The sequence below is a fragment of the Jatropha curcas genome, chromosome 1 (genome assembly GCF_041381405.1).
Source record: "Jatropha curcas cultivar XTBG-Jc1 chromosome 1, XTBG_Jcur_1.0, whole genome shotgun sequence".
In the NCBI taxonomy this organism is placed as follows: domain Eukaryota; kingdom Viridiplantae; phylum Streptophyta; class Magnoliopsida; order Malpighiales; family Euphorbiaceae; genus Jatropha; species Jatropha curcas.
The window spans coordinates 10,331,992-10,353,932 of record NC_143151.1 but is presented as its reverse complement, the minus strand read 5'-3'; the positions used below and the strand labels follow the sequence as shown (position 1 = coordinate 10,353,932).

Here is a 21,941-nt window from a genome sequence, read left to right as displayed (position 1 = left end):
GGTTGCCCAATATTGCTGCAGGCCTGGGCTCTAGACAAGTTAAACCTACATCTCCCGGTCCTTGCTCGTTTGATTCCAACCTACGGTCCTACCAACTTTCGGTCTCGGACTCGAGGACATTTTGACTTTGGGGATAACCCGACAATCCGGTGGACTTGTCCTTTGTGGAGGATCAGGCTGGTCACTATTGGGAGCATGAATCTCAATTATGTGCTGTACGCTAGTCTAAACCGTTCCATGGCCTATTTCTCGGACAAGATCAGCCGTCAATACGGTATGATACAGCGTGTTCCCAGAATTCATAACTTTGAGAGTGGTCTCATGACGCTGCATCTATTGACCAATTTGGCTGACCGTTGGCGAAACCGAAACACCAGGTATTTAGGTGAAGGAGTGATGCAGGACACTGTGGCACCTGAGTATGTGAACTGGTTTTTTACTTTATGATGATGTTAAGTTCTGCAAGGATCGGTGTCTGATGGTAGCCCTTACTGAAATAAATGTTGTCATTACTTTCTTTAAATCAATGAATTTGCTGGTTCTGTCTTTATTAATTCCTACATACATGGACAACACCAGGCAACCGAACTTTTTCTTTCGAAATTATTCGTTGTGTTAATTATTTGGGCTTCCTGCCCCATGAGTCAATAAAGAAATGCTCATAAAAATGAATTATTTGATAAAGATAAAAGCTTACACTGAGAAATAACAAAGAATGGGATGACTATTTTATTACCTGCATAAATCAAACAACAAAAAAAAAAAAAATAATAACAAATGTAACTCCTTTATGTATGCATGAACCTATATGCGTACTAAGGTTTATTCATGGTTTTACATTGATCTTTCCGGGGAAATCACTAAGAAAATGGTGCTCGTCCCTCCGATCAATGTCTTAGGGGATTTCATTGTTTAGGCGGGACCAACAGCCATAAAATTTTTAGACCAAGTGAGTCGATCTTTGTTTAAATAAGCAGAGAGGAGAGGTCTTGTACTCTTTGGCCACAACCCCGAAACGAAAGAAAAATTTTGAAATTCAAATCCTTTATTGATCTTACTTCTTTTCAACATTATACAGAAGTGAAAGGGATTTATTTTAATACAATGGTCATTTGCTCTAACTATTCGATTCCCTAGTTTCCTTCGAGTCGAGTTGATGGCGTTGAGCAACCAATCACACATTTATCACAAACGCATGGCATGAATTCTGCATTTAAACTAAGCACCACGCATTGATCCCGAAAATTTTGTTTTATTATCATTCTTATTCATGCTCTAACTTTTGCCTAGGCCGCCCTTTCGGGTTTTCAACCTAGCGAGCTTAATTTTTGCCTAAGCCGCCCTTTCGGGTTTTCAACTTAGCATTTTTTTATTATTATTATTTTTTTTAAACGAAATCATCATTTCAGACGTAGAATCTTTTCATTTGGTCTTGATTGACAATTCGATTGACAGGCTCTCCTTCCATGGTGACTAATTCAGCAGCGCCTTTTGCTAATAACTTGTGAACTCTGAATGGGCCATGCCAGTTGGGCTTAAATTTCCCACCAGGATGATGTTGGGCTTCATGGTCTAATAACCTGATCAACACCAAATCTCCGTTCTTTAAGGCCCTTGGGTGTACCCGTTTGTTGTAGAAACGAGCAATTCTCCTTTTTCTCATCTGATCCTGGAATCGAGCATTCAAACTTCTTCCATCTAGGAGCGCCAAATCTTCGTATCTTTTCTTGACCCATTCCTCTTCGGTCAAACCAGCTTCTACCAAAATCCTGAGAGACTTCTTTTCGAGCTCTATCGGTAACACTGCCTCCATTCCATATACAAGTTCGAAAGGAGAGGCTCCATTTACTGATTTGAATGTAGTGCGATGCCCCAAGAGCGCGAAAGGAAGTTTCTTAGCCCAGCTTCTGTACCTTTCACACATCTTTGATAGGATTCTTTTGATCTCCTTATTCGCGGCTTCTACTGCACCATTAGCCTGAGGGCGGTAAGGAGAAGAATGGTGATGCTCAACCTTATATCTATAAAGCAATTGGCCTACATCTGCTTGGAAATGAGAACCATTATCTGTAACTATGTGATGGGGAACACCGTAGCGACAGAAAATGTTCTGTTCAATGAACCTAGCCACATGTTTGGCAGTTAAGGTTTTGTAAGATTGAGCCTCAATCCATCTAGAGAAGTAGTCAACTGCAACCAATATATACTGATGGCCATTTGACGCTACAGGTGAGATTTTGCCGATGACGTCTATACCCCATGCAGAAAAAGGCCAGGAAGGAGTTGTCGGATGGAGTTCGACAGCAGGTAAGTGGCTTTTATTATCATGGTATTGGCAAGCTTTGCAATGACGCACATACTGAACACAGTCACCTTCCATCTGTATCCAGAAATAACCCTGCCTCATGATTTTCCTTGCTAGGCTCATGCAGCTTAAATGAGTACCGCAAACTCCTTCATGCACCTTCCTCATTATGTCTTCTCCCTCTTTCTTACTCATGCATCTCAGCAACATCCCATCCCATGTTCTTCTGTAGAGTTCACCATCGGCTAGAACATAATTCAAAGCCATCTTCCTGAGAACTGCACGGTCTCCTTTTGTAGCATCATCAGAAAAAGTACCGTCTTTCATGTACCTCAGAATATCCGTGAACCATGATTTTTCCTCCAACTCTACCTGGTTCACAAAATGTTCTTTCTAGCACAGGATATTAGCTGCGGTAATGATAAATGGTTTTCTCAGAACTTTACTCAAATCCTGCCAAGCCGACGCTAAGTTTGCCAAGGCATCTGAAATTCTGTTATAGGTTCTTCCTATGTGAGTAAAAGTGATCTTGTCGAATAGTGCTGCCTTCTTCAACAAGTACTCGACATAGGGCTTCAGTCTTTCTTCTTCTACCTTCCATCTCTCATTTGCATGCTCAATAACCAATAACGAATCTCCTATTACCTCGACTTCCTTAGCACCAGATGCAAGGAGAGCTTCTATTCCCATGATGCACGCTTCATATTCCGCCATGTTGTTAATGACTGGGAACAACAGTCTCTTGCACATCGTGGTAACCTCGCCATTAGGTGCTTCTATTACAATACCAGCTCCGGCTCCATTTCTGTTGGCTGATCCATCAAAGTACAATTTCCAAGACCCTGTTTCGATACATAGTAAGTGCTCGTCTGGAAACTCCAATTCCCAAGATTCATCACTTGTAATTGGATTTTCTGCCAGGAATTCTGCCACAGCCCGGCCCTTGACTGTTTTCTTCGTTACAAACTCTGCATCCACGCTAGACATCTGAATTAACCACTTAGACAACCGTCCCTCTAGAGTAGGCATTCTCTGCAAATACTTCAAAGGATCAATTTTGGAGACAAAAGTGACCTTGAAGGAGTCAAAGTAAGGCCTCAACTTCTTTATTGACCACACTACTGCCATACATGTTTTCTCCACCAAGTTGTACTTCTCCTCTATAGGTAGTAGTTTCTTGCTAATATAGTAAATGGCCTTTTCTACTCCAGCGGCGTCCGGCTGTACCAACATTGCTCCAACTCCTGTATCTTCTATGGACAAATACAAGATTAGAGGTTCTCCCGGTTTAGGTGAACTAAGCACCGGTGGATTCATCAAGTATTTCTTTATGTGATCAAAGGCTTTTTGGTAATCCTCATTCCACTTAACCGGCTGATTCTTCTTTAGTAGCTTGAAAATTGGAGCACAGGTGATGGATAACCTCGAAATAAACCTGCTGATATACTGAATTTTACCTAGGAAGCTTCTCACTTGACGTTCTGTCCTTGGCGGTTCCATATCCTAAATGGCTTTTATTTTATCGGGGTCAACCTCAATCCCGTTAGGTCCTACGACGAAACCTAACAACTTCCCTTTTGTTACTCCGAATACGCACTTCTTGGAATTGAGTCTTAAGTTATACTGCTTGACCCGTGCGAAGAACTTCTCCAGCATTTTCGCGTGTTCTTCCTGCGTTTTTGTCATGATCACCATGTCATCTACATATACTTCCAACCCTTTATGGATCATATCATGAAATAATGTTGTAGCCATTCTCTGGTATGTTGCCCCGGCGTTCTTCAGTCCAAATGGCATTACCTTATAGCAAAAGGTTCCAAAATCCGTGGTGAAGGCCGTCTTGTGCTTGTCCACTAAGGCCATCAGTATCTGGTTGTATCCGGAGAATCCGTCCATGATAGAATAACATCCCATTTCGGCAGCACTGTCGATTAAAACATCTATGTGCGGAAGTGGAAAGTCATCCTTAGGCGAGGCTTTGTTTAGGTCCCTGTAATCAACACAGACCCTTATCCTCCCATCTTTCTTCAGCACTGGGACTATATTAGCCAGCCATTCCGGATAGTGAACTACTTCTAAGAATTCCGCGTCCAACTGCTTCTGGACTTCAGCTTTAATTTTATCTTGCCACTCTGGTCTGACCCTTCTCCTTTTCTGTTTTACTGGCTTAACATTCGGATCTGTAGGAATGAAATGCTCTGCTATTGATCTGTTGATTCCTGGCATGTCCGCATAGCTCCAGGCAAATACCTCTGAATTTCTTCTAATGCATTCTTGAAGATCCTGTCTGAGCTCAGGTTTAAAGTCTGATCCGATTTCGATTATTTTAGGATCTTTAGTGGTGCTTAAATTAAATGCAAAATGATGCAATGCATTTATGTCAAATATGCGAGTGGTATAATCAATGCCATGAACGCAACAATCAGGAAAACAAGAAAACAAATAATCAAAGTTCACTTCCATTGATTGAAATAAAAGAGGAAAACCATCCATAATGTTCTCAAAACAAGGATCAGAAAAACAAAATACAGGATTAATTGCTTGTTCAATACATTCATTACAAGTATCCCTTATCGCCTGGATTACTTCATCGGCATCTCTACCTTTTTCTTCTTCCGCCGGGGTAGCTTCTATCTTCTCTTCAACTAGCTTCATCTTCAATACCTTCCTCTCTGCCTCTTCAGCATCTTCAGTGGCTTAGACTGACTGGAGGATCCGCGCCTTGGCCTTCTGCTCTTGCACCAGCTTTGAAGCTTCATCCCCAATCCCCAAAAAGTCTTCAAACTCAGATATCCGCTTTGACCGCTCAGATTTGGTGCTTGCTTCTGTCATACACACCATAAACTCGGTTCCATCCACCAACTGTTCCAAGGAAGGTTCGGGTGACCTGATCAGCTTCTCCTCATAGTCGGTCATGAATATCTCCAAGCCGGGGTAGGTCTTCCCCATACTCTGAAATTCTCCTTCAGCTTGTGGAACAAATAAGATATGATTCAAATTCGACCCTCTGATTGGAGACCGAACCTCATATTTTTCTTTCTTTCTATTTTCAGAATACCCCAATCCGCGCTTGTCTTGCTGTCCCAATGCCGATGAGAGTGGTTTAAACATTCCTTGTAGCTCCCGGCCCAAGCCTTTGTCGTACTGCCAATTCATCTTCTTCATCATCTTTCTTGAGAAAGGACTCATTTTGTTCACTACACTCTTGCTCTTGGTGGGGGGCGCATCAATTACTGCCACCTGGAAACCCGATAACAGTACCGCCAACTCTAAACCTTCCACTGTTGCCATACTCAGATCCTCTTGCGCATTGACTGTCACCACGTCCGCTCCCCACGGAATTTTTACTTTTCTGTGTAGAGTGGACAGAACCGCACCTAAAGGGTGGAGCCAGGGTCTTCCTAACAAAAGAGCATAGTTGGCTAAGATGTCAAGCACAACCACATCTACCCAGCTTTCCACAGCTCCGAAGGATATCTTTGCTTTAAAAGTCCCTTTTGCATTCCTCATGGTGTTGTCATAAGCTTTGACCACCATATTTGATGGCTCGAGTTCAGACTCTTCAATTTTAAACTTAGACAGCATCTTCAGCGGACATACGCACAGTGCCGATCCGTTATCCACCATCACATTCCGAGTATCACGTCCATTGACGGCAATCTGAATATACAGTGGCTTACAGTGGTTTCTTCCTTCTGGTGGGAGGTCCGAGTCAAAGAAAGTGACCTCGCCTATTCTTCGTTGTAGCATGTTGATCATATCAACACTTTGAATCCGAGCCGGCACCCTGACAAAAGTCATAGCTTCAAGTAAAGCTTCTCTATGCTCCTTAGACGCTATCAGTAAGTCCCATATTGAAATATCGGCTCTCGTTCTTTGTAACTGACTCAATACCGAGCTAGCGGTTACCCCACTAGGTGCCTTATTTTGACTGCTTTCTCCAACCTCAACAGTCTTCTTGTGCCCTTTCACTATCTCCTCCTCTTTCTTTTTCTCTTTCGACTCCTCTCTGCCTCTCTCTGTGATCCTCTTCTTTGTTCCATCAGCAACGACCTCTTTTCCCTTAGCCTGCACATTGCTCTCGGGATTGTATACTCGCCCACTGCGGGTTAAGCTCTGGATGCCTACCTCATTTACTTCCTCCTCACTACTGTAGTACCATTGTTCTTCTTGGTCGGCTAAGCTCTTTTGAATTGCCAGCTGGAGCTGTTCATCTTCCTCCTCCGGCACATCACCCACCTGCACCGTGATGCTTTTCTCGATCTCGATCTTTACTGCCACCTTCTCTTCCTCATCGCTAATACAGTCATCCCATATGTTCAACATTGCGCACATCCGCTCTTCCCATTCTGCTTCTGCCAATACCACTTCTTCTGGCAATCCACTCCCGATCGCATTGACTGATCCGCCCGACTGAGTCTTACGGGATGGATAATTGTATTGATATTGGGGAAGTGGGTTGTTCTTGGTACTTGGCTTGCTCTTATCGGAAGGCTTGGTAATCTTCCCACTGTCAATCAAATCCTGAATATCGTGCCTCAATTTGAAACATTCATCAGTTGAATGCCCTTTGCACTGATGATAATCACAATTTCGGTCCATATATGTCCCTCGCACGGGCTTAGTCGGGTCGACTGGCAGCTTCGACAGTACTCCATTCTTGATGCATGATCTTAACACTGTGCTCAAGGGTCTTCCTAAATCGGTGAACTCTCTTCTGGTCCTTTCATTAACTGCCCCCACTATGGCATTACTAATCCTTGACTGGTTCAGATTACTACCTCCGGCACCTCTGTCACCATAAGAAGTCCGGTAGTTGCCAAACCCTCTATTCTTCTTTTTTTCCTTGTACAGCTCCTCGATGTTTAAACCAGCGCTTTGAACCAAAGCAAAATCAGTGAGAGGCTGGGTTAACATCCTTTCCTTAAAGAAGGGCAACAGGCTCCTACTGAAGATTCTGATCAGCTCTTTGTCTTTCGGCCTTGTCTGAACCCTATACAACTTAGTTCTCCATCTCCTGTAGTAGTCGGAAAAGCTCTCATCCTTCCCCTGTCTTAAACTTTCCAAGTCGTGCAAACTGAACTCGTCACTCTCGTCGGTCTTGAAATGCTTCAGAAAAGCAGTCTACAGCTTGATCCAATTCTTCTGAACCTCCTCATCTAGACCATCATACCACCTTCGATAGTCCTTGTGTAATGTTTGCGGGAATGCACACAGAACATCTTCCTCGTTGTACCGGTTCATCTGAGAGACTCGGAGAAATTCGGACTGGTGGGAACGAGGATCATTGTCTCCTTCAAATATGGTATGCTTGAAAGTCTTAAATGAGGCAGAATTGGTTGGGTGCAAAACATACTCAGTTATGTGAAAGTTGGTGACCGGGTCTTTTTCCTTTATTGCAGCCATTTTGTCAAATTTTTCTCTCAGTTCGGCAAGTTGCTTGAGCACATCATTCTCAACAGGGGTAGTATTTCCCACAGAGGTCTGATTATCTGATACAGGATCTAGCGTTTGCCTCTCTTCAACCATGGGTTGGCTGCTAGAAGGGGGAGTAGCTTGGTTTTGGGCCCTATCTTGAGCGAGAGCTGCGGCCACAATCTGAGCGATGGTCCTTATCTAAGCTTGTGAAAATCCGGGCTCACCCCCTATATCATCTGCCATTTCTACTGAATCTGAGTCGGGTTCTGAATCCGATGAACTTGAATAACTTACTGAACTGACCGGAATAAACTCGGGGATTGGGGATGTTCTGACTAAACGTTGACCAGGATGTCGTTGCCAAACTCTCAAAGTAATTTCCTGGGGAAGATCAATTCTGACAAAAAATTTCTGAGTTAAAGGGGGATCCTGTATGTATGCATGCGAAAATGTAAGCACATAGGATGAGAAATGCATTTCTAATGTGCTAAAGGCCGGCATGGAAATAAGATCTCGATTTCAATGACTGGATCAAAAATTCGGTGTGAATAATATGACAATAACTTATTTTGTATTTAAACATTTCGAGCATTATCTGTCGTTGACCGTTCCTTTTGGATTTACGATCAGCTATTTTCTCTCAAATCCCTAACTTTTGCCTCGAAATGAAAGAATTTCCGAGCGGGATTTTATTTTTGCTATTTTATTTTTGTTGTATCCTTACTTTTTGCCTTGGAACATATTGTCCCAAGCAGGATTTTCATTTTATTTTGTTACAAAATTCTGTAATCTCTCACTTATTTTCAGATAATGCGAGAAATGTAAAAAGACAGAGGAATCGTAACCCCCTTATGTCTCCCTTTTCTTTTGGGTATCGATTCACAATAAGTGATTGCACAATATTATTCAGAACGAATTTGAAATCCAGTCTCAAGATCAAGGTCAGATGTCCATACCGAACATTGGCTCTTATTAATGCATGGCTGAAAAAGAAAATGTTACGTGATGCATGAATGTCACAACATATGTACAATTTATATCAAGCAGGGGAACGGGAGTTGGGAAATGCATGCCTTCCAACCTTATTTCTCCCACACACGGATTCCGTTGGTATGAATTCCGACATCTGTTTCCTAGGGATTGGCCTAATCTCGACAACCAACAGGGGGTTTTGAGATTGACGATATAAACTCTCGGAAATGAATGCGGTATAACAACAGCAAACAGAATCGGGTGCACCTTAGGGGAAGTAACTAAGGCTTTTAACTATGTGCATTGGCTTGAGTCTTATTGGGTTTAACAAAGTCTGGGTTCCGCAAACAGGATTCGGGCTTTGTTGGGCCTACTCCTTTTAACGCACCTTTAAGGTACTAGGCTTGCGGTTGGTAGTAATGTTAATTCTCGGATGGATGCACCTAAAACGTGAGGTTTAGGCTAGATCCACTGTCAAACTTAACACCAGTACCGAGGGGTGATACGGGTAGAATGAGGTGAGAATCAAGGAATGCAAATGAATGCAAAAATCCTAGAAAGAAAAAGGAAAGCAATTAAACACATACGGACGATTAAAAAATTTTCCATCGGCTTTTCTAACCAATTTTATTTAAAAAGTAGGCTTTTTAGAGTCAATTCCTAAATGCAACCACTAAATTATTTATTAAAAAAATAACCGGGGATTAATGGGTGTATCTTCCCCAGCAGAGTCGCCAAACTGTTTTCGCCGAAATCCCGAACCCCGGAAGGACCTCGGAAAACATCTTTTTATTTTGTCTTTGTTTTTTGTTTGGATAAAGGTGATAAAAATCTTTTTGGATATGCAATGCTAATAAATCGGTCTTATAAATTGTTTTGAGTCGCCACCCATTTTTTCGGCAATGGAACCGTTTTTATTTTAATTTTATTAAATGACTCCATTTTAAACCCAATTTTATTCAAGGCCTATTATTTGAAAGAAAACTGGTCAGGCGTACCAAGTACGATTCTAGGTAAGGGAATTAGGTACGTCGGCCCATTGGAAGCCGACGCCCGGAAAAACCGGCCTCTTTTAACCTACGATTTCTAATTGATTTTATTTTAGAAAAGCCAATTATTTAAACCCAACCCGAATAAATCGAACCGAGTTCCTAAGTGGAAAATTAATTAACCGTCCCAAATAAGTTCATTCATTGCATTCATTCATAAATTAAGCATCACATCCATCATTCATCCACCATATATAACAAAATAATTAAAAGACCCGCTCTTGCCTTATGGTTAAAGGCGGGTCACAAACCGAGTTTAATAATATAGTCAAAAGGAAATAGCAAATATTAATTCTCAAAATACCATAATCAGAACAGATTAATTGACTTGGTTTGATTAAAACTCAATTTGCCCATTATTGATCATTTCTCGGATTAAGTTCAAAATTTTATTTAATGAAATGACATTAAGACAAAAATAATAAAAATACAGGAAATGGAAGACAGTCATGTCACGCGGGTGTTCTATGAAGAACAGTCGCGTGGCGCAGCTCTTATCTTTTTTATTCTGGGGTTTGTAATAGTTGTGTCACGCAGCTGTTCTATGAAGAACAATCATGTGACGGAACTCTGGTTATGGTCCTGTAGACTAGAACAGTTGCGTCACGCAGCTGTTCTATGAAGAACAGTCGCGTGACGGAACTTCTAGCTATGTGACGGAACTGTTCGTGACTCATTTAAAATACTCGGACTTATTGATTATTCATTTACAGCGAAGCATTAAATACAAATATAAAACAAAATATAACTGAGTACGCGAACAGCTGCGTCACGCAGGTGGTCCAATCCAGATTAAGAGCTTTTGGACATGAACAGTCGCGTCACGCGGGTAGTAGCTACATGACGCGGCTGCTCTGGTCTGCAACTACCTTTCAAACTACTCTTTTCTACGTGTTCTTTTTATTGAAAGTGATTAAAACCAACCCAGGAGTGTTCAACAATGGGCAAACCTACGTTTTATCAATAATAGGTCAACTAAACACTATGAAAATGAAATTTTTAGGAGATAAAGTGCTATAAATGAAAGGGAAAAGTCAGAATCGTTACCTAACCCTCAGATTTGAGGACTGCATGCACTGATATTAGTTTAGAGATAACGTTTCACGATCCCAGAAGCGTGATCACCAAGTTCTTTCACAAAAATAAATCGTTTTCTTTCTTTTTCTTTCTCCTCTCTTTTCCTCTTCTTATCTTTTTATATATTTTTTTTTTATCTTAAACCTAAAATATCTATGACTTGATCTTCCTCAAGTTTACTCAATTGAGTTCTTGAGAGAAAGCTCTAGTCGTTAATCCAAAACTTAATCTCAGAAGGTTATCTTTTTAGAGGAAACGAGAGTAAAAATGTCAAAAAGTCCCGTTTTTGCTGCAAAATGTTGTATTTATATGGCTAGGGCAACAGAGCATAGTCGCGTCGCGCAGGTAATAGCTGCGTGACGCACCCGTAAGCTGCGTGACACGACTTACTTTTCGTACAGTTGCCGCGTATCCATACAAACAGTGCAGGCCATTGCACGGGCGCGCGCCAGAGGTGTCAGCCTTGTTAGAGTTGCGAGACGCAACTAAGAGTGCCGTCACGCAGGTAGTAGCTGCGTGACGCAACCCTAACGCGGGTCAGGCTCCTCTAGGCGGTTTGGTTCAATTTTTGGTTCAAACACTTCTGGTTTATCGTGATACCTTATCCCTTGTCCTCATATCATCATCGGGTCAGGTGGGGGTATAAAATTACGCGTCAACAAGCTCGCATTATGAAATTCTGATTGGCTAAAATATCAAACGTTTCAACCCCATACTCCCATAAATAATTAAGTTCGACAATCAAAAGTTGCAAAAACACACCAATTTTGTATTTTAGATTATTTGGACCAGGTACAATAACACACAAAAAAATGTATTCATCTTTCATACACATTGAGGGTGGTAGATTATATGGTGTGACAATGACAGGCCATGATGAATATTGTTGTCCTGATTGGCCAAACGGCTGAAACCCATCAGTACAAAGGCTCGATCTCACATTTCTCATTCAGCAGCAAACACAGGATGATTGTTATCAAAGAGTTTCCAAGCTTCAAAGTCTGACGGATGAGTCATTATGCCATCCTCTTACTCATGCAAATCATGCCATCTCATGTGTTCAGTTATCCCCTTAGATGCATATAACCTTTGAAGGCGAAGAATAAGAGGGAAATAATACATCTTCTTGAAAGCTTTCTCTCTTTGTACTCTATCAATCCCTTGACCCTGCCGTTGATATTTTGGAAGATTACAAAACTTGCATTCTCTTAATTCAGAGTCAACACCCCAGTATATCATACAATTATTTCGACAACAATCAATCTTTTCCACGGTTAGTCTTAATCCCCAAACTAATCGAAATATGCAAATGGTGAATATAGATATCATATTATATGTTGTGATAAGATAAGAAAACCAAAATCAGAGAAGTTAAGCAAACAAGTTGATTGTCACACTAAGATTCCTATCGCGCTTCAAGATACCAACATATAGATGGTGATAAAATTCGTGTCAATTCACATCCATGACATGGATCCATTAATATTTAAATTTATTGTTATTTATAGGGAAGTTAGTCCAAATATGAAGAGAGTACTCAAGGCTAATGATATTTATGGAATTAAATAATGCAATATCTTAAAAGGCACTTAAGGTTCAACCTAGTACGCCATAGAATTTGAGTTGCTTGATGTTCGTAATTATATTGAGATTAGAAGGGAGTTATGAGTGGAAGTTGGAGATATTGATGAAGCAATCTGTAAGTTTTTCTGTGACCTATTAAATACGTGAACTTGCGGATAGAAACGGGTTGAGTTGGAAATAGTTGAAAGCAAAATCTGCAAGTCAAATAAATGATAGATAATATAAATAATTTTAAATAAAGTACAATTATTTAAGACAAATAACCAATGGAATTAAATATACCAAATAACATAATTATGTAATAAATTTCACAAACAATAATATACTATCTTTGTTCCATATTTATTGTCACATTTGAGAAAATAACTTGTTCCAAAATATTTGTCACATTTGTGGTTTCAAGAAGTAATAAATTTTCTTTTTCATATTTACCCCTTATATATGACTAATAATTATTGTTTCAATTTTTCAAAAAAAATTTCTCTCTTTGTTTATTATTACCTATTTGTATTTCCAAAATCTCTTCATCGTTATATTTGGACAAAATGTGAGAATTGAAGAGTCCAAAATAAACGAAGAGCTTGGAAAAAAAATAAAGAGACGAATGAAATTCGAAAGGTTCAACTGCTAACAATACAAGGGGAGAATCTCTGCAATGCAGGTTGAAGATGCATGTGATTTGAAGTATTTTATAATATAAAGAAAATGGTAAGGGTTGAAGAGGATGCTAAAACACAATTGATTTAGAAATGATGATAGTGGCAGATTCGATGGACGATGAAAATTCAATTGAAGATAAATTTGTGAGCCCTGCGTACTCAATTAATGATGAAAGCGAAATTCTGATTGTTGCAGATTCAATGGATGATGAGTTTTTAATGGAATTTTAAATTTTGGCAGATAAACAAAAATTAGAATGAGTTTGGCAGAAAAAAACTCAAACGATTGTGATTTTAAAATTCCTAATTCCAAGTTACGGTAATTAATACTATTTCATTGGAATTTTCAAAAAAAAAATTATTCCATTTTATTATTTATGTAATCAATCATAAATTTAATTTGGTATTTTAATATATTAAATTAAAGGTAATATAGTCAATTTACCTAATAATTTATTATAATTTAGACAAATTTAATGATTTTCTTAAGAAGTGTAAAATTACAAATGTGACAAGTAATATGGAACAGAGGTAGTACTTAAATAGCCACATTTGAAAATAAATTTCTTATAATAATAATAATGTCATTAAATTTGTTAATAAGAAATCCAATTAAAAAAATTTAAAATACTTAGAAATATATACATGTACATATGTTATTATTTATGGATTTGGATGAGTACGTGGATTTACCTAATTAACTCGTGATCCAATCTAATGATTAAATTATAAAAATAAACAATCTCCAAACTCATTGCATTTTCAAACAAGTCATGTGCAGCCAATAATCAATTTTCATTATGGTTAAATAGAATTGGTAAACTGTAGTTGTCAGTTTTTCTGTTTTAATATCTAAAATTATTTATTTATTTATTTTTCCCAAGTATCAAAAAAAAAAATTCAATTAGGTGCATTTAACTAAAATTTCTTATTAAATACTAAAATAACTATTGTACCCCACATTCTTATTAAATACTAAAATAACTATTGTACCCCACATTTCGTTACTCCCTCGATGTCACCCTCTTTTTTTTTTTTTTTAGGGTTTCCAGTGCATTTTCTGAACTTTCATGGAAAACATAAGGATTTTTTTCAAATTTTTGTAAGAGAAAATTGGATAAATAAATGAATGGTTTTTTGTTATTAAGACTTCCATGCTTGCAACTTGCAAGAGCTTATGTAAAGATGGATTTGGCAATAATCTCCGTCACAGTGACTTGAAAACCAGCAAAGCCATGGAGAAACAAACTGTAGTTGGTATTTTCCCTAATACGGTTGTTTTCAAGAAAATATTTCTCAAGTGTTGTCAAGAAAGCAAATTAAACACACAAGTGAAAAAGACAACAACCAACTAGGCAAAAGACGGTGCAGATTTTGGGTCTAGCCTCTAGCCATCGAGGACAGTTCCACCAGCCAAATTCGTTAGTGAGAGAGCATATTATAACCGCACAGCTTGTTTCCAAGCTATTGATCCAAAGCTGCATCAAAGTCTAACTGCTATTATGACAACATAGCCATGGGATCATGACGTTATAGAAAGCCTCCTGATTCTATATATTGATCTGATTTCATATATGATTGAGCACCGCTATGAATCAGTATTACAGGTACACCGTAAAATACTAATACAACCAGAAAATACAAGTAAAAAAGACATTTCAATCTAAAAAGTAACCAATAATGTAATGAACTTGCCAGAATACAAATCGTAATCAATTTCCAAGTTTCACGCATTTGATGAAGTTGGTGCTCCAGATCCTGGAGGTGGAGGTCCAGAGCTAACAGATGGTGCAGGTGGATTCCTTGATGATGGCACAGAATGCTGGTGCTGGTGGCTGGCTTGTGGAGCTGGTGGTGGGGGAACTGCCGAGTGATATGGAGGAGGGTACTGCTGATAAGGTGGCATTGCTGGCATATATCCATATGAAGGATAAAGTTGTTGCTGATATTGCCCATGTGGGGGTGGCATGCCTTCATATGGATATTGCTGAGCACGCTGCCTCTCTAATACATTTTCCCCAGATCCTGATGGTCCACTGGGAGCCCCATCTTGAGATGGAACAACAGCACCCATTCTTTGAGGATCCATTGATGGATAAAAGGGTCTTTCATGCTGTGGTGGAGGTGGTATATTGAAGTAGTGCATTGTTTGAGGTTGGTCCTGAGTGCCAGGCGGATGTAATTGGTTTTGCTGCTGAGATATAACTGCCCGGGGTAACATTCCACTATGTGCCATTGCTGCCAGCTGCCTTGCTTCTTCTGGACCTTCTGACTCGGGTTTCGGCACTTGAGGTCTACCCCACATTAGCTTCAGCCTCAGACCCTTGATAACTAGCTTGTTGGAGAGCTCTTCTGCAGCCTTCTCAGCGCCCTCTCTAGTTGTGTAGGTCACAAAAGCAATTGCTCGTTGAGGCACCATTTTGACAGATTCAATCTCACCATGTGCATAAAACTGATCCCTCAGATCCTGCTCAGTGATCCTTGCGTCGAGCCCGCCTACATAGAGGGTTTTGATGCTTTCATCCTCTGGTGGCTCTAGTGAAGGCATGTCACCAGCCTTGTTAAGCAGCTTTAAAGCCACTGGATCATTCACTCTGAATAAATATAAAACAATAAGAAACACTATAAAATGTAAAGCAGGTCGCAAAAAACTAAATATCATTTGTTCTTGCAGCAAATGCCTATTTACTCAGCAAGATGAATGGGTAGATGGGTACATTCATGTGTTTCTTCCTTCTGAAGGCCTTTGGCACTACTCCAAAAATACATTAGATATTCACAAATTGAAAACAAAGCTTCATTTCTTTAGGACTCATTGTTATGGTTTCTGAGCCTAAAATGCATGGAGCACAATAATATTGTCAGGTCCACTGAATGAAACTATCCAACTATTGTGTATGGATTTACCCTTGCCCTATTACCAAGAATTTCCATTATAAATGAAAATGAAACTCACTTGAAAAATGAAACAAATAGAGTAGAAGTTCTAGAACATTAAAAAATGCTTGAGGGAAGTTGCCCATAAAAAACCAACATTGTATATAGGACTTTGCATTGCATCCCATAGTAATATGTAATTATTCAGTATCATTTTCAATTTCCTATGTCACATAAATGAGAAGCATTAAAGACAAACAATATACTGCTGCACCAAATTAGAACCACTCCCTCTGCCCCAGAACAATTGTTTAGTTTGACTTTGGCATGGAAATTAAGAAAAGTCTTTTGAATGGAGTGTTTTTTAGTTTTACCAATTTTATCCTTCAAACAGAAAGTAGCACAAAAATCAATGAGAGTTAATTTGAAGGATATTATTAACAAGATAATCCTTTGGCTTGTTAACTTTTAACTTAAATAGAATGGACATTTAACTTGCAACATCCCAAATTAATAATATGGACTACTATTTTGGGATAGAAAGAGTATTAATAATCTTTCACCACCATAGCAAAGATTGAAACATCAAAACTCAAAGAACTAACACAGATTACAACAAATAATAAAGAAATCTCCTAGACAAGCAAACTCCGTATGATCGAAAGGAAAATAAAGAAGCAACAAAATAATCCAGAAGTTTTGCCTCAGATAAAAAATTGATTTCAAAAAGCGATTGGATGTAAAGTGTGGTACACTTTTGAAAACTAACCAATTGCACAAGTTTGCCAACAAAAAACAAGAAATCTAGAACCCACATATGCATGTGCATAAGCAAGAGATAGAGAGATTATACATAAGACCATAGGAAAGAAATTAACCACTTGCACATACCCATAATAGCGATCCTTTATATTCTGTTGTGACAACTCCCCAGTTATTGGCATCTCATGCCTATAAGGGCACTCAGCACCTCGTGTGCATTCACCTCGAACATAGAAACTACAAACATGTGATCGATTTCTTTTATAGTATGGTGTCGTCCTTTGAAGCTTCAGAATAGTGTCATTTGGCCGCACCTTTCCATATGAAGATTCATAATCTATACCAGCTCTAGCCTGCATTAAGCAATTATCAACCTAGGTGTCAAAATATGAAAGACGAGACAACCAAACAATCTTCCAAGAAATAAGCCAATTAGATGAATCTCAACAAATTTTGAGCAGATTTAAACCAATGAAAGCAACCAACAGCAATAAACCGCAAAAAATAAATCTGATAGCTATGTAGCACAAAAATGCACATAATTATAATATATATTGAGCCACCTTATCCACATGCATACTGTGTCCCTCAACTATCCATGTCAAATCACATTAATACAGAAAAGAGAGAGAGAGAGAGAAATAAACAAGTCACTTTGATATGATTCGCTAGTTGATAACACCAACACAGTTAATTCAGGAATTTTATCAAGTGCAATATTCCAACAGTATATTATTCTGGACAGGAAAGATTAGAGACTAAATTTGTTTTAAAACATAAAAAGCATACCCTTCGGTCATGCTCCTCAGCAAAGTACTCCCTGTTGACATCGCTCTTTGGAATTGAATCATTGGAATTGATATGGAGAGCAGTATCTCGAACCTGAACTGGCAATCCATATTCAAGATCCAAAAGACATACTTGACAAACATTTTTCAACTTACTACACGTTTGGCAAATCTCAGTCTTCTTAAATCTTGCATCCCGACCTGGCCTCCACCTAAAAACTGTAAATGGCCGAGTACATATCTTGCATTCCTTGTCATAGTCAGCTTTTGTCTGCATCCAAATATACATAAAATAATAATTTAAAAAAAAAAAAAAAAAGGGAAAACTTATGATGTAACATAACAGAACAGAGTTTACATGAAATTTACTGCAAGAATCATACATACCATACGGACATATGGATTGTCACCAAGACAAGACTCACAGATTATTGGAAAGTCAGAGCGTTCCCAACCATCAGCTTCCAGATCTCTTAACAATCTGTGTGCCATTTCTCTTAAGCCCTAGCTATGTAAACTCTCCAAAAACCTTGTATCTCTAGGTCCTCTGCAATAGGAAAAGCTTAGATGGTCACTGTGACGCAGGGGAAAAACTTAGGCAATTAACTCTCAATAATAGATTGATTGTGGTTGGAACAAGATAAGATAATTGGTTTAAAGAAACCCTTAGAATTAAAATTCTGAAATTAAAGGAAATAATAGAATACATAATCTGATAATTTTTGTCCACAAATCCTAATCATATATTAAAAAGTAATCCTAATTAGCTAATTCTTCTAGATTGAAAGTATTCTCATATAACTAATCCTAGAAAAAGTTGTGAACAATGGTTCAATTGCAGTGAGTTGAATTGAATTGGAATTGATAAAATTTGACCCAACAAAAAAAAATCAGCACAGATAATGATTCAATTGCAGTTGTGAACAATCAACAACTTAACCCATATAAATTCTCAACTGGAAAAAGTTGCAGTGAGTTAATAATGTCTAAAACTTGAATTAATTTGAAATTATGGAAGAAAGAAAAATAATCCCTAACACACGAATAAATAAGATGATGCTTTCAATATATCCATATCCATAACCATAGGTGGAGGGAAAGTTTTTAAAGAAAAGAGAAGAAATTGTTATAACAGAAACACACAGAACACCGCCAATAGTGGTGCGAGTGATACCGTACCGTACCGTGCCGCGCCGCCGTCTGTAAGAATTTCCAACGTCTTATTGTTGAGCCCAGAATTGGGGTTTCAGGGTTATTGTTTGTCGTATCCTGTGATGAAATGGAAGCAAGAGAGATTTGTAGCGATGCGTTGGGTTATAGTTTTCCTACGATTTGGATGATTTTATGGTCTGATTTATGGTTCGAGAATGTTTTTTTTTTTTTTTTTTATCAGTTTTCGATATTAAAAAGTTAAAAATTATAATTCATAAAATTATGTAGACTTACCTACATTCTATAATAATAGAAAACTACAACTAGGCATGGCCGATTCAATGAACCGCCGGTTTCGGTTCATTGAACCGCCGGTTCGAAATGTTTAAAATTTTGAACCAGAACCGGCCCTTGAACCTCCGGTTCCGGTTCCGGCACGGTTCAGCACGGTTTCGGAGAACCGACGGTTCAAATTACGGTTCCGATTTGGTTCCGGCATTACGCAATTTTTTAAAAAAATAATAAGATTTTGATTTCGAATTCATGAATAAATAATAATTTTAAAATGTTTAAATTTTATTAACTAAATAAATTATTATAAAATTTTAAAACAAAAACTTCTATTAATTTAGAACTGTTATTATCAAAGCCTACATAGTTCTTTTTTTTATTACATTGGAAAATAACCTCCCAATTATTACAATTAATTTTAATCATCAGTGCCACTAGTCTCCGTTAATGAGTCGGAATATCACAACAAATGGCAATTTTACCATTAAAATTTACAAATAAATTTTTTAAAATTTCTTTTTCTTTTAAATAAATAGATAAAATAGTCATTTTAAGTGTATTCCTAGGTATCTTTTTTGCTAAAGGATTTAATGCTTTTTTACAATAGTTATTAAATCCAATTTTTTCACCAAATGAAAAAGATAATCGTTCCATACAAACCATTTTAGCCATTTCAATTTTATTAGTTTCATCACTATATTTAAATAGAGGAGTGTTAGGATCACCATACCTTGATGACGATAATTGAGTTTGAGTTACATCCATTCCTACCTTACTTGGATGATGTGATTTTAAATGCCTATTGAGAGTGCCATATCCTCCTCCAAGCTTGAATGCATATTTTTTTTTGCAATAATTACATCGAACCGCATTGATTTCTCCATTATCTTGAACAATTTTTGCAAAGTGCTTCTTGAAAATATCTGATTTTGGTGGTTTACCTATTGAAATATTAGGAGATATTGCTTCTTGTGGTGAAAAATCAATCAATGGATCATTTGAATCAATTTCTTCCACGCTTTGAGCAACTAGCTTTCCCTTGGAGCTTTGTGAATTGTGTGCCATAATTTTAAATGGAATTATGGAAAAAAATGAATAAATGGAATATGAAATTAATGGAATTTAGAATTGGATGTATGAAAATAAAGCAATATTAAGAAGTGAGGAGGAGAGATAGAATATAATTGGTTGTGAAAAAAAAAATAATCAACTCATCATATTTATACATATTTTTCATTTATGTAGTTTCCCAAATTGTCTCTTATAACAGAAAAAAAACAATTATATTTTTGGATAATTTAGTAAATTATAATAAATAAATAATTAATTAATTAATTAAATTATAATAAAACAATTATATCCGTTTGAAGTTTGAATTGTTAATTGTATAGTAAATTGTTAATTGTAAACAAAGTTCAACGGCTATTTTTGATTATGAGCTTTCAAAAAAAAAGTGAAATGATTATGCTTCCCCTTTTTTAAACCAAAATGATGATGTTTTTTTTTTTCACTATTTTTGATTATTGCAATAAATAATTTTGTTTGTGAATTCGGTTCGAACCGGATCGAAACCGCCGGTTAACCGCCGGTTCCGGGCCGGTTCAGGTTCATTTTTTAACATTCACATGAACCTTAACCGGCCCTTGAACCGCCGGTTCCGGTTCAAAATTTTGAACCGCCGGTTTCGGTTCGTCTACAGTACGGTTCGGTTCCGGTTCGGTTCCGGTTAGAACCGAACCAGTGGCCATGCCTAACTACAACAGCTTTCCTTAAAAAAAAAAAAAAAAAAAAAGCCCGAAAACTACAAGAGCTCAAGGGAAGATTTAAAATCTTGTTTGTTTAATTGGTTAATTTTATTGATGAATTTGGGGTATTTATAGCGTTTATAAGAAAAAGGACCAACACATTTTTGCTCATAGTAGGGCTGAGCAAACTTTTGAAAAAACCGAAAAATCCAATCTAACCAAGTTATTTTTAGTTTTATCTTTGGATATCTTATTATAAAACACTTATTTTTAAATAAATCGAATCAAACTTATCAGTTAAATCTTGTTTTGAAATATACTTTAATATGACTCCGTTAAAAAAAATTTTCACTTTTACGGTTTTCATTTAAACCAAAACACTTGTTTATTTTACTCGTAGGGGTAGGTTTCCCTAAACTTATCAAATTGGTGAAAACATTTATGATCTATTTCCACCTCTTTATTGCTTCATATGAACGTGATATATATATATTGTAAATATACTATGGTTTTTTCAAATAATTATAATTAAAAGTTTCAAGACACTTGGTCAAGTAGTTTTGAATTTGCTTTCTACTTGGTTTGACTGCATGAGAATTTTAAAAAATTATTTAGATTTGATATTATGATTATATTTTATAACTTTCTATAGTAGCGTTTCATTTATTTGTATTCCTCAATAAAATGACTAAATTTTTTTAGTAATCATATTTTATATAATTTTTAACCATATGTCTTTAATTTGAAACTATTTAATAATTGTATGTTAATTGAAATTATCGTTTTTAAATTAAATTCAAATCTTATCCTGCATGTAATTTAGAGAATAATCTATATATAATCTTGAAGCAATAAATATTTTGTAAATGCTTACGCAACTCTCTCTTTTCTTAACATTCTATTTTTCTTGTTTTTAGAAATTTTTGGACTTTTTTTATTTATTTTTCTATGTTTGAATGTTTTTATTGAATATATATATTTCAAATTTCAAAAAATATTTTTCTATCAATAGATATATCACTTTGAAATTTTTGAATATTTTTTTATCTACAATATACTCACATCCATATATAAATATTTATATATTAAATCTAAAATGTTTGCATTTAGTGTTATTTTCAGCGGTAGGTATAATTTCTACAATGCTTCAGTTTTGATAGGTATATATGCTAGGGCTGGGAGTCTTTTTTTTTTTTTTTTCTTTCCAGACTGATCATGGAAAGAATTTGTTGCTGTAAAAATGGGGTGAAAGTAAACCCCCA

General features: G+C 37.2%; 1 protein-coding gene across 3 annotated transcripts; it reads right to left on the bottom strand.

The window, feature by feature from the left end:
• Positions 1-14,594: 14,594 nt before the first annotated feature.
• LOC105637413 (zinc finger CCCH domain-containing protein 40) lies at positions 14,595-18,817 on the bottom strand. Of its 3 annotated transcripts, none has more exons than XM_089726615.1 (5): positions 18,676-18,817; positions 17,879-18,038; positions 17,493-17,762; positions 16,833-17,056; positions 14,595-15,658 (listed from the first exon to the last, which is right to left on the bottom strand). In XM_089726615.1, the coding sequence occupies exons 2-5, from the start codon at positions 17,981-17,983 to the stop codon at positions 14,791-14,793; spliced, it is 1,467 nt and encodes a 488-aa protein (XP_089582741.1). In that variant the 5' UTR covers positions 17,984-18,038; positions 18,676-18,817; the 3' UTR covers positions 14,595-14,790. The 3 variants fall into 3 exon arrangements, with proteins under 3 accessions (XP_089582741.1, XP_089582739.1, XP_089582742.1); XM_089726613.1 differs by having other exon boundaries at positions 18,671-18,811; XM_089726616.1 differs by having other exon boundaries at positions 18,666-18,803.
• Between the last annotated feature and the right edge of the window lie 3,124 nt (positions 18,818-21,941).

Excerpts from the sequence above, each read along its gene's own strand:
- LOC105637413 (XM_089726615.1), bottom strand. The coding sequence starts at position 17,983 with ATGGCACACAGATTGTTAAGAGATCTGGAAGCTGATGGTTGGGAACGC. Across the intron at positions 17,057-17,492 it reads CTGAGGAGCATGACCGAAGG|GCTAGAGCTGGTATAGATTA; the intron begins GTATGCTTTTTA and ends TGCTTAATGCAG. Across the intron at positions 15,659-16,832 it reads ATAAAGGATCGCTATTATGG|AGTGAATGATCCAGTGGCTT; the intron begins GTATGTGCAAGT and ends ATATTTATTCAG.